Source organism: Aptenodytes patagonicus, chromosome 3 (assembly GCF_965638725.1).
Source record: "Aptenodytes patagonicus chromosome 3, bAptPat1.pri.cur, whole genome shotgun sequence".
NCBI lineage: Eukaryota > Metazoa > Chordata > Aves > Sphenisciformes > Spheniscidae > Aptenodytes > Aptenodytes patagonicus.
In genome coordinates, this window is record NC_134951.1 from 16,301,583 (window position 1) to 16,323,596 (window position 22,014).

The 22,014-nt window shown below is 44.2% G+C and overlaps 1 protein-coding gene across 1 annotated transcript; it reads right to left on the minus strand.

Moving 5' to 3' along the window:
- Window positions 1-432: 432 nt before the first annotated feature.
- On the minus strand, window positions 433-21,768 carry TRIB2 (tribbles pseudokinase 2). The gene is made up of 4 exons (XM_076332763.1): window positions 21,709-21,768; window positions 20,358-20,777; window positions 16,081-16,373; window positions 433-2,776 (listed from the first exon to the last, which is right to left on the minus strand). The coding sequence occupies exons 2-4, from the start codon at window positions 20,625-20,627 to the stop codon at window positions 2,308-2,310; spliced, it is 1,032 nt and encodes a 343-aa protein (XP_076188878.1). The 5' UTR covers window positions 20,628-20,777; window positions 21,709-21,768; the 3' UTR covers window positions 433-2,307.
- Window positions 21,769-22,014: the final 246 nt, after the last annotated feature.

Sequence of the window (22,014 nt, forward strand, 5' to 3'; positions counted from 1 at the left end):
TCAGATCCATCCTTTCAGGAATTGAGGTGCAAATGCAAGATGCACATTTCTCTAGGACTTTGGAAAGTGCAAGTGCCGGCTTGCTCCATTTTGGTATCTCCATCAGCCAAAGAGCCTCCCATCACCAAAAAGACATAGTTCTCACTGCATTTCAATACCCTCCCTGAAAAAGGTGAATGGGCTTGGTAAGTGGTAGGGACAAGCCAAAAGAAAATAAACAAAATAAAAGCCAATTTCTTTCATAGCAAACGGTAAAATTTTTGATGAAAAGGCTTACAGTGTTACTTTGTAAATGTAAGTGCTAAGCTTTCTCAGCTCACAGGTCTGGCAAGAGCTTGTTAGCAGCACAAAAAATACCAGCTAAATGATCCTAACGGAGCAAACACCTGCAGCACCTCAGACATTCAGTAAGAACATCGTTCACCACTGAAGTTTAGTTAAATATGCACAATTTTATTTATTGAAGAGATTAGGACAAAAACATTAAACCAAATACATGACAAAGCACCAGAGGCAGTAAAACCCCACCATGCACATCACCAATCTTTCCTCCTATAAGGTACTTATAAAATAAAAAAAGTCCTTCTTGACACAGCACCATCTTCAGAGTGTAAAAACATTACTCCTTTATATTCTTAGTTACCAAAATAGAACCAAGGCAGGTCAGCTGCAGCTAGCTTTGTCTCTTGATAAAGAACTGTGAAACATCCTCTTGAGAGTGGGACCATAACTTTCCTGCAAGGCAGGCAAATAGCATCCATACGTCAAATGCCAAGTAGCTGTACGCACATGCCACATACTATAATTAAGCACAAATTCAAGTAACATTTACATACTACAGAGTCCACATGTACCTACCCAAAAAACATGACCACTTCACAAAACGTATACAGGCAGTAATATCAGAACAACTGAGGTACTGGAAACACAAATATTTATGCCAAGAGATTTCAATATCATACAGCAATATAAAAGCAGTAATAAAAACATTTGCCAGTCTAAATCAAATAAAGCTATCTAGAAAAAGAAGCTAAATAAAAAGTTATTTAGGGACAGAAATACCTGAACAGAAAAGAAGTGTGTTAACTACAGCATGTAACATGTCATCCCAAGTCAACCCGTAATTGAAGTACTGGCTTAATACATCACTACTGTGACATTTTCTTCAATAAATAGAATAAGTCTTGACAATACAAAAGGTGCATATTACTGTGTATGTTTCAAGAGGAATATCTGTAATATAAATGTTCAGCTTATTAATACCCTCTTATTTCTTATTCTGGACATAAACAAAAATCAAACCCAAACAATTCTTTTCCCAAGTTGAAAGGAATTCAAAGAAAAAAAACCCACAATACTCTTCTTCAATAATAAAGACCCCTCTATTTACACCTGGGCCAGTCAGTTAAAGAAGAGATCGGTTCTCAGATAAAGACACGATTAAGGGCTTTCTGCCCTCTCTAGTCATATACGTGCAGCATGGCAGATATGGAAGCCAGTATCTCATATCTTTAAAAAAAATTATATAGTTTTCTTCTTTTTTTTCCCTATTATAGCAGTAATGCATCTGGAAGTTCGAGTTATAATAGCTTCCTGCAACAAACCATTTGACACAAAACAGAACAGCTTGTTAAATGACAGTTACTTCCCCTTAAGGGAACAAAGCATTAAAATGTCATTTCCTGACAAGAATATTAAGTAGTTTATTTAGAAGAAATGAGTTGAAAATAGCTATCAAGAGACATGAACTGAAATTTTGTTTGTTTTTAGCACCCACTTTTCATGTCCGCCTTTGTGCACCTAATTTTTTTCTTAAATTAATCCCATTAATTATTAGACATCCGATTAAAAAAAAAATGTTAGCCAATTGTACTTTCCCTGAATCATGGCTGAAGTTAAATATCTAACAGTGCGATGCCAAGATGTGAGCTGAGGCAAAAAAGTTTCTATTTGTCGTGAGTTACCACTATTTTTAATGGAACAGAAACGGGAGTGATACAGCTGCACCAGAATTGGCATGTGCAGTCTCCTTGGCTCCAAAAAGGTGAGAAGCTACAAATTGCTCCATGCTGCCTTTTCTCCTCCAAATCAATCTAACCTGATAGCAAGCTCCCCCCACCCCCCCAATCTGTCCCCATGCTACATTTGTTGTATTAGCTCCTGGTGGAGGTTCTTCTCAATCCGAGGACCTCTGAGTGTCTTTTGCTACCAAGCTAGGCTGATGCAGGATGATTTAACACGGTCAGGAAGGGCTCCTTCATGTGTCCATCTCCAGGTTGTGTACCTTCTGAACACCAGTCTTTGTGCTCAGTTAAAGAATGGGTCCAAGTCTTCTTCCATGTTGACATCAGGCACCAGCTGATCTGATACCTCCTTAGCACCATATCCTGAATTCGATACATTAAAATCTGTAGAAAACCATGGATGGTCCAGAATTTCCTGTGAAGTCAGCCTTTCCGATGGCTCCCGACGCAGTATGCTACGTATGAGGCATTTTGCCTTGGGGGATAGAGTTTCTGGAATGTTAAACTGCCCACGACGGATCTTGCTGAAGAGGGAACTAGGCTCAATGTCATGGAAAGGATAGCGTCCAACTAGCATGGTATAAAGCATGACACCTAGACTCCATACGTCCGCTGCTTTGCCAGAGTAGCTGCCATTTGTGTTCAAGATCTCTGGACTCACATAGGCTGGGCATCCATGCTTATCAGAAAGAGAGTCATCATTTCCTCTTAAAATATAAGCATCTTCTAGGCTTTCCAATTTCACTCTAGTCCTGCAGGCAAAAAGACCAAAACCATCAAGGTAAGCAAACATCAAAACACAAATTCATGACTGTTACAACTACATGGTTATAATAGTAATACCCTACAAAATTCAACAACCACAGGAGTGCATCAGTTTAAAATCCCACTCACAGCACTTGTTACAGATAATTGATACTGTCTCTTCTATACTGGTTAGAGATCTTAGAGAAATGTAAGGAATATTGCCACACACACAGCTACAAGATTTCAAATACAGTTATGTCCAGTAAACTCATTAGTAAGGCCTTAAAAAGATAAAAGTAATTGCCATATTCATGTGTTTGGTAAATTTTACATAGACATGATTTCCAAAAGGAGACATAAACCTCAAGCTTTTCTCTGTGTTGGCTGCACTCTAACGTACCTGTGTAGGACTCATGCCCAAATAAAAGCCTAGCCCTAACTAGACAAGGTTATTTTGACACCTTCACACTGGTGAGCTGTTACTTGCACCTGTAATTCCACAAGGTTCAACAGGAATAACATGGTCACTCTGACCCTAAATGATCTCTTTGACCAACCAGTATTTTTCTTTATCCCAGCATCAAGGAAAAGCAATTTTAACAGATTTCAGTCTTCCTAAATAGACCTTTGGGCAAAGGGAGATCAGGTGAGCTGAACACCACCAAGGTTAACAGCAAGCTTATCTACCCAGCTGAACCAGAGGAGCTCCTCACATTGGAATGAACAGAGAGGCTAGCAAAGGGCTTGCAGAGAGATGACAGGGATGCCTTATCTAGATTGCAAACTCCTGCCTGCAAAGCACTGTGAACTTGTCATTGTGCTGCAGTAATTGTCTCTGCAAGAATTTTCTTCCCTTATAGATATCACACAGGAGCAGAAAAAATGATGCCTAGTTGCTTGTCATAGCACTAGATGAACATAACCTTTCTTTCCTTTTAATTCTCACTGCTAGCATCTGTAACTATATTTAAAAATCTGTGCCTGTTAAAGGCATCTAAAAGGATTACCAATTACCCTTCAGACTATTTGCCAGCAATGGTTGGTTTTGAGAGCAGAATCACTACAACACAACAGGACTTGTCCAGTGCATCTGGATGGAAGAGTGATCTAGCAGTACTGCAGGCTTTCTTTTCAACAACTCAGGATCGTAACTCAACTTTGGGTATTACTGTCCTCGTCCATCAACTCACCAGTCCGTATGATCACTCTTAGCCCTGTGTCACAGCCATGTTCCCATACCACAGACGTTCACAGGCAGGGACTGAACTTCATCCCAGAAAGCAGAACTCGCATCTCTTGACTGAAGCACATCATTTAACAGGCATTAAAACAGACAAGGAGAGCCCTGTTTCTTAAATGTTTACTGAAGACAACATTGCTCGGGCTTGAGTTGCAAAAGACAGCTGGGTCAGCTTTGGCTTAGACTTGGTTCCAGGGCAGCTCAACGCTATCTTCTTTGAACCAACAGAAGAGCATTTTACTCCGTGGAGTACTCCAGAGGCAACTGTGCCATAAACTCTCATAATGACACTTGGACCTTTTCAACAGCTAGAGACATTTACTAGCAGAGGTGAAAGCCCCTTTGGCAACGTGCCTCGAATCAGGAAGTCATAAATACAGAATTCAGAATACCTGGCTCCCAAGCACAGTGTGTCAAGGCAGCTCCTTCTCTCCTTAAATAGGCCAGTGTTTTCTCCTCCAGTGCGGATGCTGATGGGGTTTGCGCAACACTCCTGCTTCCTGATTAATTACCCATCGTCAGCCTAACAGCACTTCTCCTGGCAAGGGACAACCCCCTCGTTAGCACTCAAAACAATACTTTACAGCAGCAATACCTCACACAGGAAGCTGGCTGCAAGGAGAAACTTAACTACAATTATCAAGACCACAGCAATTTCCCTCTGTACACAGCTCAGAGGGTCCAAAACAGGAGAGTGACTAGAGAAGAGTCCTTTCACCATGTTCAGTTTCAACATGTTCCTGCACCTGCACAGCATAGGAAGAGCAGCGAGGAGAAACACCCAGAGAAAAAACCACGCTAAGGAGGGCAGAGAACAGAGAGGAGGAAATAAAAGGGAAGCCAGGGACATGAGTTGTGGTTCCATTTGCATTGCCCACCTCAGTTTTTCCACAGAAAAGTATGTGTAGCAATAAAACAGTGAGGCCAGCTACTCAAACATGCATTAAGTCACTGAACTGCCAGACAGGAAAGCATCGACTCACTCCTGCTAACTAACAGAAGCAGAACACGCACACCAGGACGGGGCAGAGCATGCTATTTATAAGCAACTTACAGGAGGGAATTCATCCCCCACACACACTCTCCTGCCATCCCCGTGTCAACAGCGCAGGGAAACACTGTTTACTCTCCCATCCTATTTTACATTTCTGGGAGTTGCCAAATTTAGAGAAACAGTTCAATGAGAAGCTTTTATATTACAGAAGATTATTGGAATTCCCTAATCTCTTATTTTCTACAATGGACGCAGTACAAAACCACAAACAGCAGACTGCAAGGTGCGTCAAAAAATTCATCAACAGGAGAAATCATTTCTTGATAATAAAACAGAAGCAGCATACAAAAACCTTATCTGTCTTGCTCTTCTTGCAAGGTGCTGCAGCCTGCAGCCCTCCGCACATGCTACAGCGGGTTTTGTTTAAGCAAGCAAATGGAGCAACAGCTGGCCCTTATCTGCGTGCTCCTCCATAAGCTGTGGCCAAATGAAGCAAACACTCAAACCAGGTTTTTCATCCTACTGAGCTGACAGGCTTTGAGGAAACAAAAGGTCCCAAATTAAACAAAAACACAACCTTCAGTCCTCCTCCTCCCTCCTTGCCAGCCCCGAAACCCTCAATCAGTAACACCCGCGTGTATAAGGTACAAGTGGTGAAATGGCTCCTCTGCAACGAGGCAGTGCTCCAGCACAGGTACGGCACTGGACACGCCACTCCACGCAGGTATGCATTTCCCTTGCAAACTGCAGGAGCTGCATCTCTTGAGCGCATACTGCCAGGTACATGGCCTCGGTGTGACCTTCTCCCCCTCTCAATTACCACCAGAAGCAACTCGGGTGTTCCCATGTTCATTTGTAAAGTCGGGTCTCTTTGCAGAAGGTGACAACGCAGGTTTCCATCCTTACAGCAAGGAGAGCACAGGAGTAAGGGGAGGGCTCGCCAGCATGGCGGCTTGCCTGCTTGACACAGCCGGTGCACAGAAGCACTCACAAGCTTTTGCTGCCAAGGGCCCTGGCTCGGCTCTGCCAGCACCCCTCACCGCGAGCCAGCACTGGGGCTGGGGAGACCCACTCCAGCCTGTTTTCACCAGTGATGGATGACTTCACATACCTCAGCCTTGCATACAGAACACAGTCTGTAATCGTACTACAATTCGGTAATACACAGGTGTAAACGGCAAGTCTCACTCCCCTTTTTACAGTCATTTCACGTTTTTTTCAGGCAATCAAAAAGGAGCAGCCTGGCTCAGAAGCTGCTATTTCCCAGCACACAGCACCCCATCTCTGCGAGAAAGAGCTTCCAGCTCTGGCTGGCCTCCCCTTCCTCCACATTTCAAGCATTGGCTAAAAGAACTCTGTTTTCTGCAAGCCAGAGGGCTTTTTTTTTTGTGGGGGGCAGAGTGGAACAGGAAAGAGAGGAGTCTAAATACACAGAAATGCAGAGACATGCTGGATGAGAAGCAATCTCTCTCTCCCCCACATGCTCTCTCTCAGAGGAAGCACTGAAATCAAACATCCAGGAAAAAGAATAAAAGCCAACAACAACAAACAGACCCTCAAAACTGCAAGTAGTTTCTGAGAATACAGAAACTCCACAGCAAAGGGGGGGGGGAGTGCATCCAATTGCAGAGTAATCGGACAACCCTAAAGTCGACATTTGGCAGGCAAGGGACAGACTCAAAACCAAACACTGAGATGTGAAATCACAATCAGCTTTGAAGTGCCTCCCATCAGAGAGCAGAAAAAGGACAAACCAAAATAATTCTTCTTTTTTTTTTTTAAAAGTCACATTTCTAAAAAACTCTCATTCTCTAAATAATTAACTCACATCAGTCAACTGAAGGACCCCCACAAGAGAAAAAGGTTTCCAAATGCATCAGCATTTGAGTTCAACCATTCAAATGGTTGCAACAAAATTAATCCCTAAAGTTCAAATGTAAGCTACTGCCAAAGCTGGATGAGAATCACTTTGTACACATACTGCAGGGCAACAAAGACTTTTGTCAAGGCTTACGTAATTACAGTACATAATTTCAAGTTTTAATGCAGACCCTGAATAAGCACTTGGAAAAAGAGCATTATGCATCTATCAGATCATTGATAAAACACTGCATTAGCCTAATGCATTAAAAAAAATACAACCCTGAATCATGGCTATTTAAAAAGGGGAAGCTATTCTGCCTATGAATGCTTTCCCATTACTGGTGAATGAAACCACAGAAGTGCAATCAGAGGGCAGCAGCAGCACTCAGACGGGAAATGCGTCTTTGTCCCCATAGAAACCGTCAGGGAAACCCATGAAAAACAATACCACTCTGAATTTCTTATCAATATGCCATTCATTACTTGACTGCATTCAGACTTTGCTCTTCAGTAATGTAACAAAACCTAATCAATTAAACATCTTCCAGAATATTCTTCAATGCAACCTCCTGAGTTAGCACCCGTCTCTGGCAGACGGCTTTGTTGCACATCCTACACTTTTTTCAGTGATTCGCATTATTCCTCCCTGCAGAGCTTAGGGGCTACTGGCAAATTGCTATCCTGCCTGTTGACACCAAAGCCAGGGCTGCAAGAACCCGGCATTCACACTTGCTCTCCAAACACAATTTCCATACCAAAATCAGTGGAATTATTCAGAGGGCTCTAAGCTCATAAGGCAGGAGGAAAAAAAAAAATCTGTAACATTTAAAGCAGAAATACTGACTGAAAGTCTGAGTGTTTCAAAGGAAAATATCTCCACTGCAGTGAATAAACAGTCAGTAGTAAAGGAGCCCATGCCTGAATCAATGAAAACAGTTGCTTCTAGTCTGCCCCTGAAGCCATCTGTATGGGAAGTAACACCTGAACCACAGCTGAGCCACCATTACCATTTTGGAAACGCTAACTGCAGACCAGACCCACAATTTTAGTACAGCATCATCCCCGAGATGACAGCCAGATCAGCTGCTTTGGGAGAAGATGGAAGGAGCCATCCTGCTATGGACACTCCAGGTACACCATCCACTTGCTATTCAGGCTGGGTCAAAATTAGATGATCCAGATTTACAGATTCTATATAGCAGCCTCATGCCTCCAGAGATCAGAAAACAACCGTCACTGCCATCTGAATTGCCATTTTAGTAATATGACTGCAGGTAAATATAAAGTGGCAACTTCTAAAGGGAAGAGGTGCCTTACAATGTTCCCCCCTACACATAAAAAATGAAGGCACCAAAGCAATGCTATCTCATATTTCAACATTACTCTGACTGAGGCCAGGAAAGCCTTTCCCTAGGTAGAGGCACTCAAGCCATCAACTGCCCAGTAGATCAGGGATTGCTCCTATGTGGCCAATAATTTACAGGTCATTTAATCAAGGTCAGTTGCTAGCACCCCATCATAAAGACGAGACAAGCATGAATGCAATCATGCCATTAGAGTCACGAGGGGGGGGGGGGGGAGGGAAGCTGGAAACAGTTATCTTTTGCTAATTGATTTTTTTAACTAAGGGAATCTCTCCTAAATAATGCAGAAGTAGGCTGCCGTCATGGAGACAGCGAGATGGGGAAGGCGGCTAATGAAACCCCTTGCAGATGATTTGCAGCTTGGTGCAAAGGCTCATTCTGAACTCAGAACTACCCGATCTCCTCCGGGGGCGGCGAGGCACATAGGATCAGAGGGGAAATGTTATGCCATCAATTTAAATCCTGCTCCTTTCACTGCGAGATCCCTTCCAGTGCGTAACAGCACACAGACTGGGAGTTCACCATACAACATCCTACACAACTTCAGGGGGGAAAAACAACCAAAAACACCAAACCCTGCACAAAGGCTGTCAGACAAACAGTCTCTTGCATAATGAAACAGGCTCCAGGATATGTTTTGAAAGACAACTGGGACTTGCAGGCAGCACAGGTTTACAGGATGAACCTTGTTCCTAAGGGAAGATTCCCTCACTGGTACTTCCGCAGAATGAGGAAGCCTCTAAAAACTACACATCCCCCACCCTTCCTCCGAAGGGATGCTACCAGTGCACTCAGCCCTGCCCCGCACCCCCTTCCTGACTTGCAGGACCCAGCAACTTAAGGCTTTTAACTTGTTTTAAGCCGGCTTTTTTTCTACAGAACTCCACTTAGCCTGTCCTGTATGCTGTATACTTAGTTTCTTCCATGTCCTTATTGCCTAAGGAGACAACACGCTCCCCAAAAAGTAGGTAGGTAGGTAGCGATGTGTGTGTTGGGGTGCGGGCTCTGAAATCCAATGCAGACCCTTCCACAGAGGGGCCCAGTTACAATACTGCGAGGAGTCCATTATTTGATAAGCATCTGGCTCAGGGCAGCTACTTCACCTCACTTTTATCTTTTTACATCACATTGAAGGTCAGAGTTTTAAAAGGCTCTGCTGTCAACTGTATGCTGTGTTCACCATCTTTTCTAGGTCTTTTCATATGACACATGGTGAAACTCCACAGGGAAAGGAGACCAAATTTTTATTTTGTTAACATAATTGCATGTTGTGAAAAAAGCCCTACGCTTTCTGAGCCTGCAGTGGGTGCTTAGCACCTCTAAGATAAAGCAGGGGCATCATTTCACAACCCCACTGGAAACCTTTTGCTTAGGTGTCTGTAAACCTGTCTCCAAGCAATATACAGCCACCAATAAAGTAGATGCTTAAGACTAAATAAGCCCCAGGTTGGCTCCTGTTTACAATCTCCACCTTTCCTCTCCCTCCCAAGCCTGAAGTAATCTCACGATGTGATAATATGGACAATTAGAAGAAAAGGCAGCAGAAGAATTTCACCATGACAGTCCATTGCAGCTTCCGCTAGCTGGGCTCCCTGCCTCCCCTCCTCACCCACAGCACAAACGTCCGCAGACATCCTCAGTCTCCGCTCAAAAGTCAACATGGAGTATTTTGCACCGAGTCTATGGACGGAGGTTTTCAAGTCTTCAAAATGACCAGCTCTTGAACTCTTAATGCAAGGTGTCTCAAGAGACATCTACTTCCAGAGACTGCAAAGCACCTATCACGGAGAGATTAATCCTGTGACGGGCATCTCATGACGGGCACCCAACCATGCCAGGCATTATAGCCAACACATAACACAGCATTCAGCCAGAGGCACCTCTCAAAGTCAGACAGCGTGGCTGGGGAGGCCGGGCAGGACATGGGGACAACCTGCAGCGGTACAGCCCAGCCTAAAGGCATGCCCCTAAGCAGGGCTCCCCTCCTGCTCCAAGCATGGCACGGGGCTCCACCTTGACACCACCCTTCAGCAGAGCTAGTACATGAGGCTGCAAAGGGGAAAAGACTGAAAAAAGAGTGAAGAAGAAAAGACACAGGTCCAACCATGAGCCAAATACCAAAAGATAGCACAGTCCAAGGGTAAAATATTCTGCAAACTCCAGAGTTGGGTACTACAGCAAAGGCTCTCAATACTCATGGTCTCACTGAGGGGCCTTGAGCTGACTCGAGATCCATTGGAGCTCCCATCTTCATCTGGGGGCCAGTCAGCAGCCAACTTTTCCCTGGCTTTTGCTTTCATTTATGACCTTAGGCACAGCACTTAACCTCTATGACTATCTATGCCCTTGGGAAGAGATTTAAGCACTTCACAGGGCTGGCATGATGTTCGACATCTGCAGATAGCCTCCCGCACCCCGCTGGGAAGGGTACCACATACCCAACAAATCTAAAGTGCGTTGCTCCCAGGAACGCCAGGAGAAAACAGAGGCTTAGTAACCAAACCACATAAAGGCAAAAGGGAGCACGAACCTTTCTGTGGAACACAGTTGTGCAACTGCTTCATCCTCTATCCTAAGTTTGACAGCAGAGATTTGCTGCCTGTGAAGAAATTCGCCTTCCTCCCTATATTCTAGGAATAAAAATTTCTGGGTTGAAATCTGACCTATGATCCTCCACTACTGAAGAAGTTATGCTCTTGGTCCTGTGGCCCCATTCAGGGTAATGTGAAGAGCTTAAATGACAAAACAGATGAAGACTGGTTTTATTTCTAAATCTTCTGGTATTTAAAGAACACTCCTGTTTTATTTAATTTTCTTCCACTTTAGGACTCTCTTTCTAGGACTTAGGGAAAGCGTTAACTTACCTGTTCTCTATTGAATCGTAAGTAAAACAGCAAGTTCTAACAACACAGGGAAAAAGCGGCTGACTGCATTACAGTTTGACAAATGCTGGGGAGGAAACTTGCTACTAAGCGTAAGAAAATGAAAGGTCTACTTGGAAAAAGGTCGGTATATGCATTCTGTATTTTTTGTGGGATCAGGTTTGTATCACTAGGATTGCAAACAACATAAGTAGGTCACCTTAAAGCATCATCCACTCAAAGCTGAGAAATTCTAGAGGAAGAAAAAGAAAGAAAAAAACATTTTAAGAGCACCAAGTAAATATGTTATGCTAACACAGGCTTTCTAAATTAGTGTATTGTACTGACTGCATTCCCCTGGTGCAGAGCAAAAAGTGTCAAGTTCTATTTATTTGTATTGAATCCCACCTGCCTACCATTTCTCATATTTACTCAAAGAATACAGGAAAATTACAATATCTAAATACCAAAATTATTTTAATTTTCCCTTCAACAAGTATGATGACTGTACAAGGTCTTTAAACTTCAAATATTACAACAGCTAATATTTTAATATAATTAAAGGCTTAAAAATGCACTAAAGAAATTAATAATTCCCTGACAGCAGAAATGTTCTTGTATTAAGAAAACCATTGGAACAACCAACACAGAAATGTGTGATTTAATTCTGAGATCTTTGAGGTGGCTCTTTCTCAAAGCATCTGCTATATATCAGACTGATGAACTGCTTTATTAGCACAATACTGTGTATAGTGCTATTTTTAGCACAACCCAAAAAGCCCTGCCCATTCTGCAACGTTCTTACGGGATACCAGCTAGAAGGGCACAGTGGCTCTGCCCAAGGGCCTACTACGAGGACAGGCTGTACAAGGAAAATTGTAAATACCATGACATGAACGCAGCAAAAATAATCAAAAGCAAGAGCCCCACAACATCCACATTGACCTGGCTTAATATCCAGGACAAGAAAAAATGACCAAGACGCATGGAAGCAGAAAACATACAAAACCGCGTTTTATCTTAGCTCATCTCTACTGTTTTGGATTCAAGTTTTATTTAGAAGTTTAAGGACCCAATTTTTAAAATATCCAAGAATCTTACAGGTACTTTAGAAAAAGCCTGGTGAGACCCAGCATGGCAAGTCAGTGTTGTTTTCCGTATTTTTAGTGCTCTGAAAGTCACTGCCCTCATTTAATGGATGTGCTGGTGCTTGCTAACCCAGCCTTACAAAACGTTTCCAGCCATGCTGTAATGTCTTAGAAGTTCTGCTTCATCAAGATCAGCTGCAGGTTTAAGGAGCTTAACTCTGAAATTTCAATACTAAAAGACCACAGACACACATACGCATCCCAAAAAACACAATCCCCCAACCTTCATTTAAATTAAAAAACAAAAACAAACCCAAAACACCCAAAACAAACCCAAAACCAAAAACATAACAGACCTAAGGTGCTTGGCAACAGCCCACATCATTTTCATGGAATGCAATTTACCATATCTTCAAAATTTCTGCAGGTCAGGATTAAAAGAAACTATAGATAAAGTACCTTGAAACACAGACAAATTATTTTTGTTTGTTTCTACACTGTGGAATTTTGGATTTCATTTTAAGTGCTGATGTATTTACACATATGCGTAATAAGACATAACACACCACCACAGTCTACCTTTGATTTAGCACATCAAGAGAACACCACTAGTAAAATTAGGACCCCTACAAAATGCTCAGCACTACCAGCCTCCCAACATTACTTTTTTCACCTTCTTACTTCCCAGTTCATTACAGACATCCCAAGGCACTGCAATTTGCAACATCCAAATAACATGCATTCTTAGCAGTGACATCAGGAGGAGCAAAGAGCACTCATGACTGCTGCTAGATCAGGAGCCTGAATCTTTGCAAATTCCAGCTGTAATTTAGATAATAGGAATGAGGTGGAAAGAGTTTCAATGCTGTATGTACCAGTCTGCAAAACTCCAGGAGCTCTGATTTCATACTGAACTACCAGGATATCATTAGGATCAATGGAAGGAGTATGTACTAAGAAATGCTTTAATTGATTTTCTTTTTTAAACAAATGGAACGCTTCCATATATCCTTCACATTCTCTCTGGCTCCTCCAGTCTGGCAGCTCTCAGCTAAGAGCAGACAAGTATCTTACTAAAAAAAAAAAATAAGAGAAGTGAGTTCTCCATTAATGTGTTGCCTGCATGCTGGATTTCCTATCTTTTCTTCTATCAAAATAAAAGCTGCGAGAGTCTTCAATAAGAGACAAGTTTCAAAGCAGTAGGGACTAAAGGTGAACTGCAGAAAAACAGACTTGAAGAAATAGTTAGGAAAAGAACTACTGAGAAAGAGCTCCACTGAAGAGCAAGCAACATGCAGCAGTGGAGTTCATGCACATTTCTCAAAACATCATTTTCACCTTTTCTTCCTCCTTGGCTCATTACAGGTATCAAAGAGCAATAGATCATGCAGCACCCATCTCCCAGGCACTGCCGCCGACGGCAGCTTCTGAAAGGCAGGCTGCTCAGCACGCAGGCATCCTCACCAGCACCCTCAGGGAAACACGAGCTTGGAGGGGTACAAGCAACACACAAACACCTCCGTGAACCCGGAAGGACCAGGAAGATTTTTCAGCCTAAATATAGCAGCAGATTTAAAGTGATGACTGATTACAGTCTGATGATTAGAGCATGTGAAAAAAACCAGTCGCTGTTTGGTTCTATTTCTATCTCACACTATTTCACCTCTGTTTATTTAGCAGAGTAAGGATTACAATACCTCTCTACTTACAAATCAACATTACATCCAGAAGAAAACCACATTATGATTATCTTAAAAATAACCAGCAAGTCGTATTTGACCTTTAAAGTGAATTATTGTACAATTAGAAGACACTGTTCAAAAGTGAGTAACTGCGATTTTGCAGACTGCAGTTACGTTAAAAACATTCATAAAAGCAAACACTACTATTATAGTACGCACCACTCTTCTTGGGTGGCTAAAGGATTTGGCCCTGTGCCTCGTGTTACATTCAGTTCCTACTAAGCAGCAGGGTAGGAGTTCAAAAGTATTCAGCACAGGCCCACGTCTGCGCCCACTGCACTGCCCTGAGCTCACACTGCCTTCACTTAGAGCAGACAGTTAGGGTGAGCCCTAGGGCTTCTCCGAGTCCTGTCCTTTGTACAAAACCACACAAGTCTACATATGTCCCCAGGAAAAAAAATCCATTTTAACGTTAGGACATTATCAGCTACAACAGAAAACAATCCCTCCCTCAACTATTTTGTACAAGTTTCCTTCTTATCTGCATCAAAGGTGCTATAATGGTGTTTAATTATTAAACTCAGTAAAAGTTGTGAAAGTGCAGTATATATCTACCTGCTTTGCACTTCTCTCTGAATGGACATTAAGCTAGTTTCATTTTAGGCTTTTTTATTTGAAGAGGAGGAAAGGGTAATCATATATATTGGGGCTGTGGTAGAAAAATACGGAATAGCTATTTGCTTTGCAGAGAATTGCCTGGACTGAATTAAGAAGTGAAAATATGTCTTTTATTTTTCAGTTTGTAAAGAGATTAAAAGCAGAAGTTTATTTTGCAAAACTCAACTTGTAATAAAATTTAAGTAGACTATATTTAAACAGGATAGATGGTTGTCATTTTTATTTTAAGGCCACGAACCTCTCTCTCCTGACTGAATTGTGTATTAGTTTTTTCTAATTCTCAGATCATGGACTTACTGAGACTGTAGAAAACTTTTGTGCCTCTGCTGTTGCTTATAACTTCCCCAAACAGCCCCAAATGGAATTGACACGCACTGGTTATTTTTAACAAAGCTCTCCAGAACATCCATTTCACTCTGCAACAGTCTGAACAAGCTTTCAGACAGTTTACAGGATTTAACTAAAAGGGAAAAACATCTCCCCATCCTCTACCAAGAAATGAAGAAACACAAAGGCAGGCTCTGCCCCCATTTAGTTTCATTTTTTTCCGTAATGGTCATCTTCCAATTTAATCCCTCTGTGAAAGCCTGACATTAATCTGACAGTGTTCATTACTTTCATGCTTTATGTGGAAGTTGCAAGTTAATACATGATGTAACATAATGAAAACTGATAACCACAAGGAAAGAGATACGAAGTTTCCACAGGTACAACAGTATAGCTATGGCTCAGCATCAGAAATAGCATTTCAACAATATACCCAGAGCATCTAGCATTATTTCTTTCCATGTCTTCCCATACTCCTTCCCCAAATCATTTACCAACCATTTATTGAGAGACAAGAGTATGCAGGGAGGAGATTTAAAAAAAACAACCAAACAAACAAAAAAAGGGTAGTTCCCCAAGTACCACAACAGCTCTGATACTAAAAACGGGCACCCACACAGCAAGGCGGTTTTAGTCTTAGTATGATTAGTGACCACACAATACTCTCAGAAGCAGTCTCCAGACCCTTCCCAGCACAGGAAGCAAGAAGCTGTCCTCAAAGCAGTCCTTCAAAGCACTGGTGGCCCTTCCCTCCAACCTATGTCTGCATTAACAACTTGGTTGTTCTTCCTCTTCACACCTCCTCACTGGAACGAGCCATTTCAGTCCCCAACCCTCTTTAACATACTGGATCTTTTGCTCCTTCCCCTCTTTTAACACCATCAGCATTTATGATAGCAGAGCTCTTACAGACATGTACGCAGAGCCTTCCTCCAGATGTCCCCTCCTTAGGAATGAGGGCACTCGTCTAGGTGGAAATGCAGAGGCCAGGCACAGATGCAGATGACGCTCTATACTTACTTTACTCCAAAGCCTAAGCCAGAAGGTAAAATGGCACATCCATCCCATGATCAGGTTGCAGAGGAAAACAAAGAAAGCGTAACACCTTGTGGACCACAAACAAACGGTACGGTGACAATGAAGGGCACAGCATCCTGTAACTCTGAATCTGACCTCAGGCACCCCCACCTGTAAAGTAAGGGAGACTCTTACCTTTCCTCATCCTTGAAAATAAACTTTCGCAGCTTGAGATCTCGCAGTACCAGTCCACCATCATGGCAGTGTGCAACAGCGGAAGCTATTTGATAGAAGAGTTTGGCTGCCTCCTCTTCTTTAAGCTTCTTGCAGGTACGAACAAACGAATGCATGTCCCCATAGCTCCTTTCAAAGAACACATATGCTTTTGTCTCCCCAAGAATTATTTCAGTAATTTGGTTGATATTTTTATGCGCAGGCAGACAAAAACATGGTGCTAGTAACTCCTGGTAGCAGCCAATATCAAACACCTGCAGGAACAATGACAGTAAAGCCAGGGTTAGCGACACGAAGGACAGTGAAGTTATAGTACATCTAATTCTGTTAACAGAACCATCTCTAAGTACAATTTATGCTGCTGCTGAAGCTGCACCAATGTAAACAGGATGTCACAAGCTCATGGCACTGAGGACACGACAAAACAGACTACATAACCCCACACAGAACATACGCATAACCTTGACAGGAAAGGCTAGTCTTCAAAACTTAGAGCAAGAATAGGTTCATTAGCTAATAGCTGTTCAAATTTAGAATGTAATCTGAATTAAGCTCTGAAGACCAGAGACATACAGGAGCAGTACTTAGAAGGAAACGTGTTTATCTTCTATCTTCCATCCAAATAAACTCATAGAGAAGATGGCCAGTAGCTCTGTATTGAGAGAAGCTGTCATATTAAATCCACCCTGATCCACATGCCTCTCTGTCTTGATTTAATTAACCCATTAGAGCTTTAAGGATTTTCAGGTTTAAAATATCATCTAGCGCTATTCGTATTTACTTCCTGCCTTTCTTTCATCTCTGACAAACAGCAAAGTCACTTTCACTTTCAAAGTCTCAGTTTTACAATGGCTGTAAGATCAGAAGGACAACCGGGAAAATAGCCCTGCCTGTTGGAGCGCAGACAAACAACCTTCAAAAGGCAAAGACAAAACCACCCTGAACTCTCTGCATTTCAATCAAGTGCTCCATTAAAAGCAAAGTGTCCCTTTACTAGTAAGTATGTTATCACTGATCTTATGAATGAACTGTAAGAATTAAAAAGGCTGCTGGGAAACCCAAATATAAAAAGTTACTATAATCTAGTGATGACGAATGAATCTGTATTTGAGTCAATTGAGAAATGCCCACATTACAAGAAAGACTTCATTGAGAATAACAGAAGTCAGTGTGCTAAAAGAGAATATGAGCAACGTATTGACAGGAGCGATTTTTATTTTTAATTATACCTGCTCCAGAAGTACTACAAAGCAAGGGATTAGCATTTCCACCCGCATAAAAATTCTATTAATATGTAACTTACTCTTGGGTGTTTTGTTACTGTGGTAAAAAGAATTTAAGGTAGTCATGTGTCATTCTAACTGAACATAAAAATCAAGAACTGGTATAAGTTCTTCTAACCAACTGGTTTAAACTGCAATTGTTTTTCTTCTTTTTGTGTTCTAGTATTTGTATTCCAATAGCGGGTATTTGTATCCTCTCCAAGAAGCAAATCTCCCTGCTTTCTTTGAAGCTTTAAAAAGCTTTCAAAACTGAGTGAGAGAGATACGGTTCAATCAAAATTTACCTGAGGCTTCAAAACCTGAGTCATTTAACGCTTCAGAGCACAATTTTACAAACTCCTTCCGCAAAAAAGGACCCAAGCCCCAAGAAATTGGGGCACCCCCTCCTCACACACCTCTTTCTCCCCATCCCATACCTGTGCTGCTATACTCCGGCACAGGCAAAACCAACCTTAAAGGCAGACTGCCAAACAGATCCAACACATTTTACAGGGGGTAGATTAGCACTGAGGCATTCTGGTGACATGGTGCACTAGGGAAGCAGAACCGGGGTGGAGAGGGGGTGTTGCTAAAATCCCTGGTGTGTAATTCGTTCCAGAGGAGAATTCATTGACATTTGGATCTCAAAACTCATAACTACTACATTGTAAGTGAATGGCTCTTCTACAAAGCGGCTGCTATAAAATAAAATTTAAGCAGGAACATTCGTGTAGCTCAAACCCTCATGTGAAAAAAAGCCTTTCCAGAATTCTCTCCTAACTAGATTATCCTGATATAAATTAGTTGCATTTTGTGGTTCTCAGACAATGTTAAATAAATATATCTGGATATGTACCAGTACTATGTTTGAAAGGGGGGAGATGGGAAGTGCTATCATACTGCTACAATCTACAATACTTCTTATAAAGGGCTTCTTTGTATCCCAGCTTTTAAGATCCCTGGCCTCAGTTCAGCAAATGTCCAATAAGCTGCAGTTTGATTTAGTTCTTGCTGGGAATTGGAAGTGAGAAGTTACCATTGTTTGGATGCCACAGAGCCTTGAAGCAAATAACGGCATCTGTACAGTCAGTGGGTGCAGCCAAATGAATCTTGAGAATCATCAGTATGTGTCTGTTATCCAAACCAATGTTTCTGCAAGCAATCTCTAAGAGCATCTTCAATAAGATACCAGATAGCAGGTCTCTTAGCCGGAAGGCTACTTGACAAAGAGTAGTCATGATACTGCCGGCATTTTAAAGCACGCATTAAATTGAGTTCAGGACTGACAACTGTGTATTCACAAACTAGCAATTCTGGGTAAGATCATATTTTTGGAGCAGAGCTAGAAGTAGTGCCTCGCACATATGGAAAAACTGATACTATTCAAATGTCAGGATCAGCTCAAAAACATACAGCTTAAAGGGAAGGAAAAAAATAAAGTCCACTCTTTGTGAGCTGCAGTTATACTGATCATACTGTTATCAAAACAATGCCTTAAACTTGCAAACCAAACAGGAAACAAAGAAGAGCATAGCCCCCGCGTTACTACTTGCTATGCAAGCTCACCTATAATTTCATACAGAGCAGCAGCTTTGTGGGATCTGTTTATTTCATGAAAAGATGCCAATGTCCTAGAGTGCAGCACTGTACTACTGCACTGAGCAGGGCTTTCATTCTAGAAATTCTCATGTTCTGTTTCAGTTTAGTAACAAAGCATTCAGTTCAGCATGCAATATTAGTCTTTTGCAAAGTCACGGGCCCTTTTTTCCCCTAAAATAATCACACAAAGTCCTAGGTTGCCTTAACATCAGGTTTTATAACTCAATCAGTAAGCATATTTAAATTGCCCTCTGAACTCCAGTCTTTACAAATAGCAAACGGGAGCAATTATTTTCACTTCCCTGCTACAGCCTAGTCCATAACTTCTTATGAATCAAGTATGAGAAAGCATGAAACAGTCAGCAATACTATCATTAATCCCTGGAATACAAATAAGCTGTAATATGTCTACTTTTCCGTTTTGCAGTTAGTTCAACACTAGAAATTTGCCCAAGATAGCCAAGTGGCACGATTCCATGTTTTGGGAACAATACAAACACTGCAGCGTGCGTTGCAAGGTTGCAATTTGCTACGTAGTTATAAAAACTACTACTGGGTACTGCCTCAGTTTGCTGGGCATAAGTCTGGCTCACTGCAGACAATGAGAATCGAAATTTAGGAACAAAGGAAATTATTCCCTCAGCCCAAAAAGAGAAAAACATCGCTCCACGGACGTGCACGCATGTGGGTTACAGCTCACCTTTGAATAGTAGAAGCAAATTGGGAGGAGGCAGAGAAAAGCAGGCAGACTACAGAGTGGGATAGCTATTTTGTCTGCTCTTCTAAAAAACGTAGGTGTGCAGGTTTTATTCTTGCTCAATTGTGCAATGGGGGAGGATGCTGTTTGCAAACAACCTCAACGGTGAGGGAGCTCAGGCTGATTAATTCGATGTGTTTTGGGGTTTTTTTAATCACTTTTAAGACAAAGCTGATGGCGATCTCCCCCCAGCTTCTCCATCCTCTTCTATACCCCAACTCACAGAACAAGGGACAGGAAAAATCAAGGAAGCCAGCAGGTCCCAACACCTTAAAATTATCTGGGGATTCCCTACTCCATTTTGAAAAGTGAGAGCGGGGAAGAGGAGGCTTTCTCCTGATCCGAACTCACGTTAAGACCTACTTGAAGGACGGCTCTTTCCAGAACAATATCCCCGGGGTAAGAGGCAAACTGGCTCCGGGCCACCGCTCTAACGTGGCCATTGTCTAGAGAGAGGGAAAAGTTACAGGATGCGCCTTTAATCCTGTCTCCCTACCTTTTGTTTCTCAACTGTTTAATAATTGAGCTACACGACCGTGCTTGGCCCTCCTGCAAGACACAGGAAACCAACACGCGACAGCAGGCTAACCCAGGGGGAGAACAAGGAGGAGAGGTATTACCTTGCAAACCAGCTCCTCGCCACTGTGCAGATGTACGGCTCGGAAAACGTGGTCTCCCTCGAGAGGCTCCAACAATAAGTATTTCCCGATGCAAGAAACGCAATGCGACAAGTTCGGGGTCTCCGGCGGGCTCGGCGAGCCTAGATTCGGGCTAAAACTCTGGCTTGGCTCGATGGACCGTATGGACGAGAGCTCCTCAAAATCCTGGGTTTTATTCCGCGGTCTCCCATATCGTGCTATCGTGATAGGGGTTGACCTTTGTATGTTCATGAGTATGGAGAAGACCAGCCGAGACGCTGCACCGGAGCCCTGGCGTAGAGCGCGGTCCCTCGCCCGTCCAGCTGCGGCTGCCTTTGTGTGGCGGGGGGGGGCGGGAGCGGGAGCGCGGCGGCGGCGGGCGACCAGCCTCAGCGCCGCGTCCTGGGCACAGGGAGAGAGCGCTCAGCCCGCGGCCCTTTGTTCCCGCCGCCGGCGGCCGGGCGCGGAGCGCAGCGGTACGGCGCGGCGGCGGGGCAGCGGGGCCCGGTGCCTGGGGGGGCGGCAGCGGCGGCGGCGCGGAGCGGCGCGGCCGGGCCTCGGCGGCCGCCGCTCCCGCGGGGCGCGCAGCGCGGGCGAAAACAAAAGGTTAGGTAACGCGCTGCGCGCAGCGGGGATCGTCCTTTCTCTCTCCTACGGCGAGGCAGAGCGGCGCTGCCGCGGCCGGGCTGTAGATGGCGTGTGAGCCTCGCCGCTGGCGCCCGGGGCGCTCCGAAAATGCCCCGCGAAAGAGCGAGGGAGCATTTAACTTGGAGCGGGCAGCGGCCGGGCCGACAAAAGAGCGCTCGGCGCGGCGGGAGGCTCGGCAGAGCCGCCCCGGCGGACGGGGCCGCGCACCGGCGGCAGCCGCGCAGGCACGGGGGGACAGCAGCAGAACGCGGGGCAGCGCGCACCGCTCACCGCCGGCGAAAAGGAACGTGCCGTCGTCGTCGCGGCCGCCTCGACAGAACAAAAAGTGCAACCGCGGGCGAGGGAAGAGAAACGCTTTCACGTTTCCACCGCACAGCGGGATTTTTGTTTGGGGGCTCCCTGCCTCCGCGGCGGTTTAATGTAGTTCACGCACAAAGAAAAGAAAAACCAGCAGGGCGAGAAGGGGGCTGACTTCTTACTGCAGCGGCTGGAGGGGCAATAAGCGAAAGGTCGAGGGTAGGGAATAAATTGGAATCGTAAAAAAAAAAAAATTGCAGGGAGCGGATTTTGAGTCCTTTTTTTTTTTTTTTCCCCTTGGGGGTAGGACAAGGGGAGGAAAGGGATGGCCGCGCCGATCCCCTTCAGCAAGGCATCGTCTCCCCCCGGCGTATTAATAGCTACTTACGTGGCGGGGACGCTGGCTGCCTCCGTGCCTCGCTGCCGGCCGCCGCACGCCCGCACGGTGCCCAGCGCGCAGGCTGACTGCCCCGCCGCCGCCGCCCGCCCCGGCCCGGCCCGGCCCGGCCCCGCCGCCCACCGCGCCGCGCCCCGCCCCGGCCGCCCGCCCCGCCCCGCCCCGGCCGCCCGCCGCCTCCCCCCACCGCCAGCTGCGCTCGGGGTAAACAAGGTGAGGCGTCCTTCCGCAGCCTTGCCGAGCCGTGCCGGGCTGTGCCGGGGTCTCCGGGGGCAGCCCGCCGAGCCCGGGCCCCTT

Excerpts from the sequence above, each read along its gene's own strand:
- TRIB2 (XM_076332763.1), bottom strand. The coding sequence starts at position 20,627 with ATGAACATACAAAGGTCAACCCCTATCACGATAGCACGATATGGGAGA. Across the intron at positions 16,374-20,357 it reads GCGAGGAGCTGGTTTGCAAG|GTGTTTGATATTGGCTGCTA; the intron begins GTAATACCTCTC and ends TTGTTCCTGCAG. Across the intron at positions 2,777-16,080 it reads ATTTTCAAGGATGAGGAAAG|GACTAGAGTGAAATTGGAAA; the intron begins GTAAGAGTCTCC and ends TTTTGCCTGCAG.